The sequence below is a fragment of the Scylla paramamosain genome, unplaced genomic scaffold (genome assembly GCF_035594125.1).
Source record: "Scylla paramamosain isolate STU-SP2022 unplaced genomic scaffold, ASM3559412v1 Contig11, whole genome shotgun sequence".
Classification (NCBI taxonomy): domain Eukaryota; kingdom Metazoa; phylum Arthropoda; class Malacostraca; order Decapoda; family Portunidae; genus Scylla; species Scylla paramamosain.
In genome coordinates, this window is record NW_026973676.1 from 1,353,253 (window position 1) to 1,368,671 (window position 15,419).

The 15,419-nt window shown below is 40.3% G+C and overlaps 2 protein-coding genes across 6 annotated transcripts; both read right to left on the reverse strand.

The window, feature by feature from the left end:
• Positions 1-875: 875 nt before the first annotated feature.
• On the reverse strand, positions 876-7,900 carry LOC135097051 (transmembrane protein 135-like). 4 transcript variants are annotated; one of them, XR_010265315.1, is made up of 4 exons: positions 5,075-5,237; positions 3,011-3,091; positions 2,516-2,648; positions 876-1,342 (listed from the first exon to the last, which is right to left on the reverse strand). XR_010265315.1 is itself a non-coding variant. In XM_063998813.1 (4 exons), the coding sequence occupies exons 1-4, from the start codon at positions 7,815-7,817 to the stop codon at positions 1,332-1,334; spliced, it is 345 nt and encodes a 114-aa protein (XP_063854883.1). In that variant the 5' UTR covers positions 7,818-7,900; the 3' UTR covers positions 876-1,331. The 4 variants fall into 4 exon arrangements, 2 of the variants coding, with proteins under 2 accessions (XP_063854883.1, XP_063854882.1); XR_010265316.1 differs by lacking the exon at positions 5,075-5,237 and adding an exon at positions 3,595-3,614; XM_063998813.1 differs by lacking the exons at positions 3,011-3,091; positions 5,075-5,237 and adding exons at positions 4,378-4,509; positions 7,749-7,900.
• Positions 5,240-15,215, reverse strand: LOC135097049 (dnaJ homolog subfamily C member 2-like). Of its 2 annotated transcripts, XM_063998809.1 has the most exons (7): positions 15,056-15,215; positions 13,150-13,336; positions 12,243-12,416; positions 11,026-11,231; positions 10,572-10,738; positions 9,862-9,954; positions 5,240-5,282 (listed from the first exon to the last, which is right to left on the reverse strand). In XM_063998809.1, the coding sequence occupies exons 3-6, from the start codon at positions 12,299-12,301 to the stop codon at positions 9,892-9,894; spliced, it is 495 nt and encodes a 164-aa protein (XP_063854879.1). In that variant the 5' UTR covers positions 12,302-12,416; positions 13,150-13,336; positions 15,056-15,215; the 3' UTR covers positions 5,240-5,282; positions 9,862-9,891. The 2 variants fall into 2 exon arrangements, with proteins under 2 accessions (XP_063854879.1, XP_063854880.1); XM_063998810.1 differs by lacking the exon at positions 5,240-5,282 and having other exon boundaries at positions 9,294-9,954; positions 10,618-10,738.
• Positions 15,216-15,419: the final 204 nt, after the last annotated feature.

A 15,419-nucleotide genomic window follows, 5' to 3' on the forward strand; every position in this document is an offset into this window, starting at 1 on the left:
ATTGTCCCTTCCTGTGTTTTAGTGTGCCATTACCTGTCCTCTCTTCCAGCCGATATTTAGTTTGTACTAAAATAGACTGGCATAACTTTACAATTTATACACAAATAACAACATAAACCAATAATGCATTGATATTATGCATGATAGGAATGGACATTTCCACTCTACATCATTAATGAATGCATGATGAGACGCACACTATTACAAAGCTAAAGAGTTCAATACAAACACTCAATAACAATTTCAATAACTTTATTAAAAATAGCAATCTTTATAAATCATGACACCAGAAAACTTTAAGAACCTGGGGCTATAACATCAAATGCACAATAATGCAAACACTTTTTACACACACACACACACTCTTTAATGATATTTCTTAATATACAGTATAATTCCAAACAGAGAGAGAGAGAGAGAGAGAGAGAGAGAGAGAGAGAGAGAGAGAGAGAGAGAGAGAGAGAGAGAGAGAGAGAGAGAGAGAGAGAGAGAGAGAGAGAGAGAGAGAGAGAGAGAGAGAGAGAGAGAGAGAGAGAGAGAGAGAGAGAGAGAGAGAGAGAGAGAGAGAGAGAGAGAGAGAGAGAGAGAGAGAGAGAGAGAGAGAGAGAGAGAGAGAGAGAGAGAGAGAGAGAGAGAGAGAGAGAGAGAGAGACTCAAATTCCACCTTCTGAAATGATTGGGTTAGGTTACCTTAGGCTGTGTCTGTAGTAAGGGACCACATCTGTACATGAGGTCTGATCACTGCCAGATATAACTAATATTTCTTCAACACTTTCATGAACAGCAGTGAAAGAGAAAACATTAAGAGGAGGAGGAGGAGGAGGAGGAGGAGGAATAAGACATACAAGGAAACAGGAATAATAGAAGGAAGACAAGGAGGAGGAGGAGGAGGAGGAGGAGGAGGAGGAGGAGGAGGAGGAGGAGGAGCTGCTCATAGGACTGTGTAGATACAAATGAAAGGAAGAATAAGGCTGTGGCTGTGGATGACTTCATTTAGTTTGGCAAGCTAGATTAAGACCAGCAGTGTGGAGGATACAAAACAAACAAACACTCACACACACACACACACACACACACACACACACACACACACACACACACACACACACACACACACACACACCCTAACCTGTATATACAAAGACAGTGGGCAGGCTTCACACACTGCCTTTAACAATCAGCATCTCTCTCTCTCCTGGAAGTTAAATTTATCAAAAAACTCAAAGAAATCTTGGTAGAGACTTCAGTGAATCTGTGCTCCTGATGGTGGTGGTGGTGGTGGTGGCAGTGGTGATGGTGGTGGTACTTGGAACACTGGCTCTCTTGTCCCCTCATCCACATTCTGAGAGAGAGAGATAGAGATGGTTAGATTAGGTAGGTACTTAGTTACATAGATTGAGATAGAGAGATAGATAAATGGTTAAACAAAGTTAAATAGACTGAGAGATAGATGGTTAGATTAGGTAAACAGATAGACATTGAGACAAGCAGAGATAGGCCTAGTTAGGTTAGGTCCAGCAGATACTTAGATAAATGGGTAAACTGAGAGATTAATAGATAAAATAACAGACAGATAAATAAGCAGAGCCTGCAAAACTATCACTAATATTATGAAAAAAACCCTTGAACACCCTAAGGCCGGGCGCACATTGAGACGCAGGCAACACAGGCGACACAGCACAGAGCAGGGCAGAAAACTGCATCTCACCGGTTTAAACCTAAGCACACATATTGACACGCAGGACAGCACAGCACAGATGCAGACCTGTGCCGGCCAGCGCGACGCAGTCGTTCGAACGCAGTTTCCTGTGCCACGTGCGGCGCAGCTTGATAGCAACTTGCTCTTTAGTACTCACAATGTCGTCCACAGAGCAACTCATAGAGGCTGTTCGCCATCAAAGAGTGCTGTATGACACTAGTCATCCTGATTATATGAGAGGAACTTATAAGAACGAGTTATGGGCAAATTCTCCATGTGTTTTCCTCTTCTCCAAGTATTCACTCCTCCACACTGACCTCTTTGCTCTACAAATGTCATATAATAACATTACTTTCTCCAACTCGTTTTCTGAGTCGGAATCGGAACTAAGGTTTCCAAAGTAATTTTTGGCAACAGCCATGATCAACACTACCGCACAGGACGACAGCCTGCTTCTCAATGTGCGCACCACGCCTGTGCTGCGCTGTGCTGCCCTGCCCTGCCCTGCCCTGCGTCTGCCCTGCTCTGTGCTGCCCTGCGTCTCAATGTGCGCCTTGCCTAACAATTAAAAAATCATTAAAATACCAGAAATGAGGCAATTAGGCATTCAACAAACAAATTCTTCTATCTGTCTATGTCTAAACTTTGTAAAAATTAAAAAAATGACTTTAAATGTGTGTGGCCAGCTGTAGTAGTAGTAGTAGTAGTAGTAGTAGTAGTAGTAGTAGTAGTAGTAGTAGTAGTAGTAGTAGTAGTAGTAGCCTTTCCACTAGGGGTTGAGAGAGCTATTAAGTGAAAGATAGGTGTCTGACTTACCTGATGTCACCTGGAGGGCTATTAAGGGCAGGAACACAGGAGGGCAGGTGTTCACAAGGCAGGTCAACACCACCAGTGTGAGGGGAAGTGTTTGGTGAGCCATACTGATGCTGCATTTGATTCCTGTGATGACCTGGGGGTGGGAAGCAGGTGGGAGGGGTGAGTGAGTGAGTGAAATCTGTCACTGTATACACACTGGGTATACAGTGAAGGTAGGACTCACTCATTGATGAATAACTGTGTGACTGAGTGACTGACTGACTGAATGACTGAGTGACATATCATATCCAAGATTGAAACTGTTATTGTCACACATAAAGGGAAGACTGAAGTTTAAAGATGCAAAGTAACTGTATTTAACATTGGCTGACATAGTGGAATAATACATTAGTGGAGAAAAATAGTGGATTCAGCAGGAGGAATAATATAAATAGACCAGACCAGCAGGAATAATATAAATATAGACAGTTGACCAGACAAATAGACAGTAATTACCTGCGGGTCGATGGCAGCCTGCAGTCATCACCGCTAATCCTTCCTGCATTTCTGAAGCTTGGCCGACTCAAATTCCACCTTCTGAAATGATTGGGTTAGGTTACCTTAGGCTGTGTCTGTAGTAAGGGACCACACCTGTACATGAGGTCTGATCACTGCCAGATATAAATAATATTTCTTCAACACTTTCATGAACAGCAGTGAAAGAGAAAACATTAAGAGGAGGAGGAGGAGGAGGAGGAGGAGGAATAAGACATACAAGGAAACAGGAATAATAGAAGGAAGACAAGGAGGAGGAGGAGGAGGAGGAGGAGGAGGAGGAGGAGGAGGAGGAGGAGGAGGAGGAGGAGGAGGAGGAGGAGGAGGAGGAGGAGGAGGAGCTGCTCATAGGACTGTGTAGATACAAATGAAAGGAAGAATAAGGCTGTGGCTGTGGATGACTTCATTTAGTTTGGCAAGCTAGATTAAGACCAGCAGTGTGGAGGATACAAAACAAACAAACACTCACACACACACACACACACACACACACACACACACACACACACACACACACACACACACACACACACACACATCCTAACCTGTATATACAAAGACAGTGGGCAGGCTTCACACACTGCCTTTAACAATCAGCATCTCTCTCTCTCCTGGAGAGAGAGAGATCTGAATACATATGAAGGATCTGAATACATATGAGAGGGCATCAAATGTCAGGTTAAATCCTTCACTTCATATACAGAGCTTAAACCCATTTATTTATCTTTTTTTTTTTTTTTTCAATGCCTGCCCAAACTGAGATGCATCTTATAACCCCATATGTCTTATAAACTGTCAAATACAGTATTTTCTATTTTACAGTATTTTATCTTGTTCCAACAGGAAAATACTAATTTTACAGTATTTTATCTTGTTCCAACTGGAAAATACTAATTTTTTTGTCATTTTATATGCTAATGATGAAGTGCTTCAATGGCTGTCCTTCATCAATATCCTATGGTCACCTCCTCTCTCCAAACTAACCAACAAGAACTCATGCACTATACTTGGTTTGTGTAGTAACAAGAATTGTGGGAGCTGATCACAACACACTATGACCACTGACTACTTAAATGTGTATTCATTCACATAAACTATACTATATCTTAATTAATTGAGTATCCATGCACAAAAACATAAAAAATAAATAAACAAATAAGTAAATAAACAGAAAAAGATTACTTTGTTATGCAACTCCATGGTTTCATATAAATTTCCCAGAGTAAAAGCAAGCATGACACACTCAGTATAATAGCATGTATATTACACTTACTACTTCCAAACTGCCCCAACATGTGCATGGGAAAGGCCACACCTGGCATGCTCACCTGACAACACAGTAGGAGCCAATGTACCCAAAAGCATTGACTGTCAGGAAACAAACTGATGTTAAGTAGTTCTTCAAGAGCTTTTTTTCCATACTTCATACTTATTTTCCGAGCATTCACAAGACCGGTTAGCTGCAGGCAAACAAATGCAAGTCATTAATATTACAAAGATAAACCTCAAAATACAAAGTGTCATTCCCAATTCAAAAGAAAAAGGAAAGAAAAGGAGAAATAAAGAAAGCAAGCAAGTAAAATTATTAACTCCTGATCAAAGTCTTCCTTCCACTTTTGAAGCCAGAAAGCAAAATCATATTCCCCTTCACCTCACACTCTACTTACACCAGATCTATCATGGCATAAGGTAATTGATATGAAAAGTTCTATGCATAGCTATAATCCATTTTCACCTCTTTTTACCAATATAGTAACAGTAATCTTTAACATTTTGTCACCTAATGACACCATCACACACATTTTCAGTAACTGTAGATAATTCTAATGAGCCAAAATAAAATTACAGTAGATGCAATGCAATATTTTATCGCAATCACCCCTTTACTGCCAAGTGTTACCTTTTTAAATTATATTCTAAACTTCCATGAAGCTTAGGAAGCCAGTGCAGTTGCCAGAACAGTTTACTAGACACAATGAGGATAGTATCCCTCTAACATAAAAAAAAAAAAAAAAGGTCACATACCAAGTACACCACACCATAGATTTTGATGCTTTCAATGAACCCAATGATACAGATTTCAAAGGAGGCTGAGGAGCACGAGTGTTTCCAGCAGTGGCCGAGCTCATAGCAGGAGTATGGCAGGATCTTGCTGAAGCTCCCCATCCTGCTGTTGTTAACACTACTGCTCCCTGCTGGTACCTGTCTCTCCTCACTACCTAAAGGGCAACACCTGAAAAGGGAACATAAGCATGGGTGTGCTGTCAATCCTTCTGTCTAAGTACTAACTTGTGCAAGCAATCTATTGAGGTGTTGAAACAACTCCCACAGGAAGCATATGAAAAACAAAATCACAGGCACCAGATCACAAGACAATACTATTCAGTTAACAATGAAGTATGTATGCTGTAAATTTCTTATGTACGTTAAACTGCAGATATCCAGACTGAGAATGCCTCAAGTACCTTGTGATAAATAAAGCTCAACACATCATCAAATAAGTCACCAGCATCAAGGCAGTTTTTTGTTCAAGCAAGTCAGTTCTTAGAATCCCACAAAAGCAACTGTCAAGATCTGCAGACACACTTAAACTATCAGATGCATCAATGGTGATGCAGCAAAACCAGTCTCATCACATAAAAAATATAAAAAAATCAAAGATGTATGTTGGAGTCATCATAGATATCACAGAGAGGATATCATCTCAAGTAGAGCAGTGTCACATCATCTTAATCCTTATCACAGGCAAAATAGTTGATAAGATATTTCATGAGCTCAGTGATAAACACTATACTCAGTAATCTGATAATGAAACTGTAAGATGTTCTTTAAAGAGGAAAAGAATGCTTATTAAAAAAGAATCCAAAAAAATATATTGGCTCCTGACAGACGCTATGGTCCCAATACCTAAAACGAGAGAGAGAGAGAGAGGAGAGAGGAGAGAGAGAGAGAGAGAGAGAGAGAGAGAAGAGAGAGAGAGAGAGAGAGAGAGAGAGAGAGAGAGAGAGAGAGAGAGAGAGAGAGAGAGAGAGAGAGAGAGGGAGAGAGAGAGGAGAGAGAGAGAGAGAGAGAGAGAGAGAGAGAGAGAGGAGAGAGAGAGAGAGAGAGAGGAGAGAGAGAGAATGATAGGCAACAAATTCCATCCAAGTAGGACATGGCAAAAACCTAGATTTTTTCCTACTTAATAAGCTTCATGGGCAGACAAATTCATCTGCATGGTCAGTTAAAGGATAAGTAAATCTGTGCACTGACATAAATCTGCAATGTTGTTTCTGTAAGGCTGAGCTGTACATTACCAGTTTACTTTCTACCCTCATGAGAATTGGTTCACATTCTCTCACGTTCTCAGGATCTGATCGATTCAATTAATACATGGAGTCAATGTGACCCGGGTCTTATCATCCTGCACTGATCACATCAAGAATGGCATGACACGTTACAAAAGGAGGCACTGCACAAGCATTACATTTATGCCCCTACATCATAACTGCCTCTAACCAATACTAGCGAGTTGAACCTACAGCAGCTCAAAGGTCACGGTACGTGACTCTTCACTCAATGAAACATTGTAGTCACTCTTGCTAAAGCAAAGATTGACTGACCAGAAATGTCAGGTCACTGCAAGCTGGTTTCAAAGCAGAAAAGATGAAAATCTCATAATAATGAGAAGGATGCTGTATTACTTCTATAAGGTGATTCCAAAAGCTTGATCACTGATGAGAAGTGTATTGCCATACATCACAACCTGTGGCTCACCCAGGCCCTATGATGAGTGTACTGGATAAAACAGCTCAAGACAGCCACAACCTTCCATTGCCACATGTTCATTCCCATACTTGTGCAATTTTTAACCTACTATCCAGTACTGCAATTAATTTCTATACCTATTGTGTTGTTGCAATGTTTAAGATTTTTACAAGTATGAAGGCATCATTCTCAGTCTGTGAAGTGGCAACTGTCAACAGCAGCAAGCCATCCTCTCTAAAAGTTTAAGCATTTCTATACTAAAGACAACCACAAGCCAAGAACTGCTTCACCTTATTTACACAGCTATACAGACAAGAAAGTCAAGGCTCTCACGTGGCACTTGACTTTGTTTACAAATGCTTTCACTGTTGCAGGAGACACCCGACTGCTGTTGACAGATGCCACCTTGCCACCTCAGACTATCAGCTGACGCCACAAAATCAGTCACATCACCGCACTGAGGGAGATAAACAAACCAGCACCTGAGAGCTTGTCATCACTCAGTACTAAGTCTGTTTTGTCTGCCGCAGGGCTCGTCTTGACGTGTACAAGTATAAATAGAGGATGACTGGCAAATGACAAACCATAACTGTCCACGGGGGGCGAGTTGTGTGTGGAAATGAGGTAACGTGTGTTGTGTTGCTTAATATAAAGTGTACGTAATCCCACAGTACTCTCCACAACCACCAGCCCCCATTCCGATAGTAATGACCTCAATCCTACCAACCACCACCCATTTCTCAATATGCATAACCCACACCAGTCCATTACTACTACATCACTAGAAAATTTACCGTCTGTTTGTGTGTGCAGTGTTGCGTTATAGTGTCAATAACCCACTCCACCCCCACTATAACCCACCATCACACCACGATCTCAATCCTACACACTACCACCCACTTAGTAAATAAACAACAATCGCCCATTACAATTACACCACTACAAGAATTACCGTGTGTGTGCAGTGGGCTTGGGGCCAAATGAGGTTTATCTGGGTGGCGGGGTACCTCAGCGCAATCATGAAGGCTGGCGGGGTAGATATCAGGTCGCTATCTGTAGTTTTAGTTCCCCTACACGTCCGTCTGTCTGATTGGCCGCTACTGCCCGCCAACCTTCTGCACTACGAGCCTAACAGTGTTAAGTTCGTATAATTTTACTGTTATTATTATTATTATTATTATTATTATTATTATTATTATTATTATTATTATTATTTCTCATGTCTCTGTGTCATATGAAATAGTATTTGTACTACTACAGCTATTACCACTACTACTACTACTACTACTACTACTAGTAGTAGTAGTAGTAGTAGTAGTAGTAGTAGTAGTAGCAGAAATACTGCATTTTGGTTTATCAAAGCGACAGATGCGTGGTTATGTAATGCAGTTCACTATTACCATCTGCTTCCTTTTATTAATAATGACCATATGATATCTGTCACAAATCAAAGGTCGCAGATAACGTGGTGCTTTATACTTCAAAGAAGACCCTGATATGCGATCACGTGAAAAAGGAACACCCCAACAGCAGGTTTGATCTACAAAATAAATAAATAAATAAATAAATAAAAGTCAATCCACAAATTTATGATGTCGTTACGAAAGGCTTAAAACTGAAGATATGATGGAAGGTAGAGTGCATAGCGAGATGCGAACAATGAACAAAAAATTATAGCACACACACACACACACACACACACACACACACACACACACACACACACACCACACATGACCATATATATATATATATATATATATATATATATATATATATATATATATATATATATATATATATATATATATATATATATATATATATATATATATATATATATATATATATATACCAGTGGAAGACATTAAATTTTGTGTAGGTGGTGGGTGAGCATGGTGGCTGCAGATGATAATAATGATTATCTATATTTTGGTGTTTCACAAAGCTATTACTGGCTGTGTTGGCCTAGGTTAGGGTTGACTATGCTGGTCCGGGCAAAGCTACGAGGTCACACATTCTGAGGCGCACATCCATGATTCAACAGCTTGCATTATTACTTATATCACAGACTGAGTCACTTATTTGAGGTACTGAATCGCACATCATGAACTTATTCCATGCATCAGCCACTGAGAGCTATATTCTGAAACACCTCTGAGCTGCACCTCCATTACTTACAAAGTAATATTCCTCAAGTGTCAGGCTTGAATCATGTGTATCAAGGACCTGTGAATGTGTATAAGCATGTTAAGTCACAACTATTGTCTCAATGATGTTTGTGTATTTTCTATGGTAACTCTTCATTAGGATCTACACTAATCACAGCATTTACCTGCAGCTCTTCATGTGGCATCTTTACTCTTACCCACCTTGTAAATTTAGTGTTACTTTAAAATCAAACTTAAGACTGTAGTTTTCCTTTAGAAAATTAAGAAGGTACACATTTGTATGCAATCACATGGTCATCATTGCATATTACTTCCTTATTATAGTCACAATCACCGCACACTTTTTCACACGTCTTGTAATTTTTTATACAACTGCCACAGATCCATTCATTCTTCAGGAAGTGGCTTCCTTGTGGCTACTGCCATATTAATGGAGATTGCCCTTCTGTCCTCCAGAGCTACACTATGATGATAAGGAAAAGCACATGCTGTTTTGCATCTGCTTTCTGCAATGTATAGAATTCTGCACTTATCAACATTAATTTTCAATATTAGCAGTTTTCCCATAGCACTTAAAAATACTTTTCCAAGTGTTAATTTTGCTTTTTGCATGACAACTTATTGGAAGCAGTGGAAGTGAAGTGTGATGGAAGAGATGGAAGAGTTGGGGGATGAGGTTATAAAGGAGAGAAAGGGAGAAGTGGAGGGGAAAGAAACAGATCCCTAGCTACACTTTTGTGTCCCCATCAATATATGTAGCTGCCCCTCCAATTCAGGTAGTCCAAAAGTGGCACTGCTGAGACATAATGCTTAAAAATAGAACAAGAGATAGATTTTCAGATAGCAATATTGCTTCACACAACAGCTACAAGAATTTGCTACATCTGAACTCACAAAGGAAAGAAGACAGCAGGGTTTGGCTCCTCACTTTTTTCCCACTGCAGCAGCCTGAGCCGCCTTCTTTGCCTTCACCATCTCAACAAGCTCCTGAAATGCCATCATGTGAGAATAAGACTTAAAAGTTACAATAACATCAGTGTCTACTGTGCACTATATAAAACCTTCACTACATACATACACACACACACACATATATAAAACCTTCACTACACACACACACACACACACACACACACACACACACACACACACACACACACACACACACACACACACACACACACACACACACACACACACACACACACACACACACACACACACACACACATAGCACTTACATCTCCATGCATTTATGGAGGGACCACAAAGATAAAAGCAGATCAAAAGATAAATGCATGAGAGAGAGAGAGAGAGAGAGAGAGAGAGAGAGAGAGAGGAGAGAGAGAGAGAGAGAGAGAGAGAGAGAGAGAGAGAGAGAGAGAGAGGAGAGAGAGAGAGAGAGAGAGAGAGAGAGAGAGAGAGAGAGAGAGAGAGAGAGAGAGAGAGAGAGAGAGAGAGAGAGAGAGAGAGAGAAAAAGAGTGTGTCACTCCATAAACAAGATAAACCTGATTTGTTTTCTCCACAATCTCACATACAGGGAATAGCAAGCAACACATCATCAGACACACAAACACACACACACACACACACATATACAGACTTTATAGCGCCTCATGCAGTCTTTCTTAGTTCGGTTGGGGACACACTTGGCAATGCGGTCCCAGCGGTCAGGAGTAGAGACTGGATAGGTCTTGAGGGCTTGCTCCAGCAACCTCTGTTCCTCAGCTCCCCAAGCAGCAGTGTTCATCCCCAGCATCTCCTGTGGTGCTGCACAAAGGAAAGATCTAACATCAGCCCTAAAAACATGTTTTTTCTTAAAATATCTTGGAATTGATTCACAGCTCAACTGGTGATATTGTATAGAGCTAAAAGACAATTCACAGCAGTTACACAGAGAAGGGAGAAAGCTCTTGAGTTCATACAGAGAAGACTCATGGTAATAATTAATTAGTATAAAAAGAGAAATGAGAAATTACCCAAGCATCAACATGATATAAAACTACACAAAGATGCAAAAGAATGATCTGAATGTCAGCATAACAGCAAGAACTCACTGTCATATCTCTGGGAGGCTGTGGTGTCGCTGATCACCTGCCGAGCCTGTGCCTTCTCCATGCTGTGGTAGGCATTCTTGTTGGCTGCCTCCCTCATGTGCTTGTCTGAGTGTTGCAGCTCCTTGGCCTTATTGAGCACCTCCTTGGCCAGCCTGGTGATGCTGGTGGCTGTGTGTTGGTTGATATACTCTGCCACAACCTCCCACCTGCAGCAATGGAGGGTTCAATGAGTTCCTCTAAGTACAGCAATGCTTAAAAACATAACCTAACATTAAGGGAGCTGCAAGAAGCCATCCTTGTATGAAACATATCTACCTATATCCACCTATCATTCCCATCCATAAATTTGTCTAATCCTTTAATGCTCCCCAATGACTCAGCACTAACAACCTGATTACTGAGTCCATTCCATTCATCTACTACTCCATCTGAGGACCAATTTCTTCCTCTCTAACTATTTTCAAGCTTGAACCCATTGTGTCTTGTTCTATCCTAATTATGATCCTGAGAATTTTATAAATGTCACCTTTGTTATATTCCCTATACCACGTGAAGACCTAAATGGTGTGTATGTAGAGAACAGTAGTAGGGATCAGATAACAACCTTGATATTAGTCATTTTAAAACACACATGGAAACACAAGAATAAGGCAATAAATCAATCAAATAAAATATTAAAGCTTAAAAAACCTATCTATTTATATACTAGGCCAGCAATCTCACATCAGCTGGCCCAGACAAGGCACCACACACACACACACACACACACACACACACACACACACACACACACACACACACACACACACATGCACACCACTTAGTGTCAGCATGCTCGGCTCACAACCGAGAAGGCATGGGTTCAAGTCCTGGGAGAATCTCTTCATGTGTAGCCCCTGTTCACCTAGCAGCAAGTAAGTACAGGATGTAACCTGAAGGGTTATGGCCTCACTGTCCCAGTGTGCGGTGTGTGAATGGTCTCAGTCCTACCCAAAGATCAATCACTACAAGCTCTGACCCTCTTTCCATATGGGGAACAGCTGGTTTGGTGACCAGCAGACGAATGTAGGTGAATGACACGTCATTCACACTCTTAGCCCTGTCAGCCCCAGTGGAAAGGGACAGCCCTTGTGGACCACCAATAATAATAAGATATCAAAAAATATATAAAAAGAAGCAATTTACACACACACACACACACACACGAACCAGCTCACCTCTTTGTTGTGCCGGGCAGGGAAGAGGTTGACGGCTTTGATGAGCAGCTGGAGGTCATCTTGATTCCAGACTTTGAGTGATGAACCTTCCCCTCCTCCTCCACCCCCTCCCCTTGCTGCCGCTGCTGCCACCTCCTCCCTCTCCTTTTTGATCCTGTTGCGCACCTCACTCACCTACAACAGAGAGAGAAGGCAAAGAAGTGTTACAGGGGGTCCTCAAGTTATGACAGAGTTCTGTTCCTATGCCATGTTATAAACTGATTTTCTGCATAGGTCAGAACCAGCATAAGTAAGCTACCTGCAGTATGTCAATCACTAATACTAATACTGTTGTACTGTAAAGTCATAGTCTAGGACATAAACACATAACTATTGTGCCTGTAAAAGAAACATATGAAGGACAAAAGTCAAGACTGTCATACACCAAGGACTCCTTGTACTAATCATAACTATCAGTGGAGAAATAGTCTGAAAGGTTTGACTATCCTAGGGAAAACAGGTCATACAGAATATCCAGATCATTTGGGGTGGATTGTTCTAATTTAGATTAGCTTGCTTTATGCTACTTTAGATTTAGCTAATCAGATAAGGTAATGTAACATGACTTAAATAGACCTAACATAGTTCATTTCAAAAGTGATGCAGATACCCATATGTCTGTTGGAGCAGCTTTTGGGTTCAAGGCTTAGGAAATTTTTTGATTTAAGAATGACAAAAATTATGCTTTTTTTTTTTTTTTTTTATATAAGCAACAATTACTGCTACTACTACTACTACTACTACTACTGTTGGCCCTCCACACTCACCTCCTGTGTCAAAAAATTACTACTGCTATTACTACTACTGTTGATCTCTCTCACTCACCTTTGTCAATTAACTACTACTACTACTGTTGATCCTCCCTCACCTCCTTCATGAGTACCTCCCACCCTTGCATCTTGTCCTGGGCCACTTGTGCTAGTTCCTTGTTGAGTTCCTCCAGGCGGGTCAGCTCCAGTGCCTCACACAGCAGCTCCACATCTGTCATGGTCTGCACTCGCTCACCCCTCCTCTGATGCAAAGTAACTGTTGTCCTTACAGAGAGTCCGCAGCATCTGGGAATAGAGGATAATATACTAATGATTTTCAGCCTCTCTGTTATTGCTGCAATGTTGCATATCTTGCTATCTTTTTACTTGCTATTTTTTTTCTAGTAAACTCTGGAACTCCCTGCCTGCTCCAGAAGATCCTCCTTCCTATAACTTGAACTCTTTAAAATGGCTGGTTCCAACTTTTCAAAACACTCATCCAACAATTCTGGATAATCCTTATGATCTTTCTTTTGGGACTAGCATCTCAGTGGACTTTCTTTCCCCCCTTTTTATTGCCCTTGACCAAAGATCTTGCATAAAAAATGTTACTGAAATATGTGAGGAAAGGGTGAAGAGAGAGTATGTGAAGTTCAGAGCAAAGAGGAAGGGAATACAAGGGCAGGACTAAATAGAGAAATCTGTTGCAGTTATGTCCTCATGGAGTATTTATCAAGAGGTGTCAAATAAAGATAGACAGATACAGAGATGTTCTTTATCACTGTCACCATCACATCTATGCAATGACAAAGAATGTGTGCTTTATTCTATTTCACGTTGCTTTTTAAAATTATTTACGTGAACAAAATACAGGCAATCATAATTTGTATATATATTTTTTTAGTTTCCAAATTAATTTACACATTTGAACACTAAATTTAATGCTCTTTCCATCTTTCTAATACAAATGCAGTCCTCTCAGCCCCTTATGAACAGGAACTGTATCAAAATCATTTAAAAAATGACATCAAAGAAAAAGGAAAAAAATATAAATCTGAAAGTATATAATGAATGAGAATATTTTAATGTGAAATGTTACAGAAGATGAAAGTGGGTAGAGTTTCATTTTTTAGTTTTTCTTTTTTTTTTAGCAAATTTTGTAGCCTTAAAATGAATGATAAAAAAATAAAAAATAAAAAAAAAAAAGACTTGCCAGGTAGAATGATGGCTCCAGGCATGAGTCATGAGAACTATAGGGGCAGGTGACAGGAAGGGAGGACTGCGACAAGATGAAAGTGAAAGGGGAGAGGAAAGGAACAGGAGGAGGAAAGGATATAATGTAGTGGGCTTGCTTGCCATAGCCAGGGATCATTATTATTATTATTATTATTATTATTATTATTATTATTATTATTATTATTATTATCATCATCATCATTATTATTATTATTTTTTTTTTATATATATATTGGAGGATCACTGGCCAAGGACAACAAAGACTGAAAAAAAAAAAAAAAAGAAGAAAGAGGCCCACTGAGGTGCTGGCTCCTGAACACAGTCAAGTGTTAGTCAAACAAACAGGGTAAGTGCCTTGAAACCTCGCTCTTGAAAGAGTTCAAGTCATAGGAAGGTGGAAATACAGAAGCAGACAGGGAGTTCCAGAGTTTACCAGAGATAGGGATGAATGATTGAGAATAATGGTTAACTCTTGCATTAAAGAGGTAGACAGAATAGAGATGAAAGAAAGAAGAAAGACTTGTGCAGTGAGGCATGCAGTTAGCAAGATCAGAAGAGCAGTTGCCATGAAAATAGCAGTAGGAGGTAGCAAGAGACTCAACACTGCAGTGATGAAAAAGAGGCTGAAGACAGTCAGTTAGAACACACTAGAAAGAAAGTGCACCACGAAAATTCAATATATTTGTCAGGAGAATTTTTGATTATGTTAGCGATCACAGCAGTTTAAGCGTCAAAGACAAGTGTGTGGTAAGTTCTTACATGTCAAGCAGATTCTACCCTCCTCCTCACCTTCCTCTCTTTTTTGAATGCTTTCTTCAGCACCTCTCTTTCCTTCTTTTCTACCTCCTGTTTTGCTCTTTGCTCTGCCTCCTCTGCTTCTCTTTTCTTTCTCTCTGCTTCCTCAGCTTCCTGCCTTACCTGAAAACACCAAATTTACACATTAGCAAGACATATCATTCAAAAAAAAGACAACATAGCATGGTATTTCAAAATATATGGCATTTCCGAGCATAAGACATGAAAAATACAAATCAATGAGAAAAATGTGAAGCCTTGGTCTGTTGTAGAAATCAATGCATATATGTGTCCGAGAGTAGTTAGAGATTGGCCTGGTGCTAATACTGGAGATCACAATGTGCACTCACCCCTCTCC

What these genes read in the sequence shown, in the direction of transcription:
- LOC135097049 (XM_063998809.1), bottom strand. Translation starts at nt 12,301, where the DNA reads ATGACCTCCAGCTGCTCATCAAAGCCGTCAACCTCTTCCCTGCCCGGC. An exon ending in CTGCCCGGCACAACAAAGAG is followed by an intron (nt 11,232 to 12,242) that starts GTGAGCTGGTTC and finishes CCATTGCTGCAG; the next exon opens with GTGGGAGGTTGTGGCAGAGT. An exon ending in ACTGCATGAGGCGCTATAAA is followed by an intron (nt 9,955 to 10,571) that starts GTCTGTATATGT and finishes ATGGCATTTCAG; the next exon opens with GAGCTTGTTGAGATGGTGAA.
- LOC135097051 (XM_063998812.1), bottom strand. Translation starts at nt 5,215, where the DNA reads ATGGGGAGCTTCAGCAAGATCCTGCCATACTCCTGCTATGAGCTCGGC. An exon ending in TCTATGGTGTGGTGTACTTG is followed by an intron (nt 4,510 to 5,074) that starts GTATGTGACCTT and finishes GTTTGCCTGCAG; the next exon opens with CTAACCGGTCTTGTGAATGC. An exon ending in GGCTCCTACTGTGTTGTCAG is followed by an intron (nt 2,649 to 4,377) that starts GTGAGCATGCCA and finishes TCCCACCCCCAG; the next exon opens with GTCATCACAGGAATCAAATG.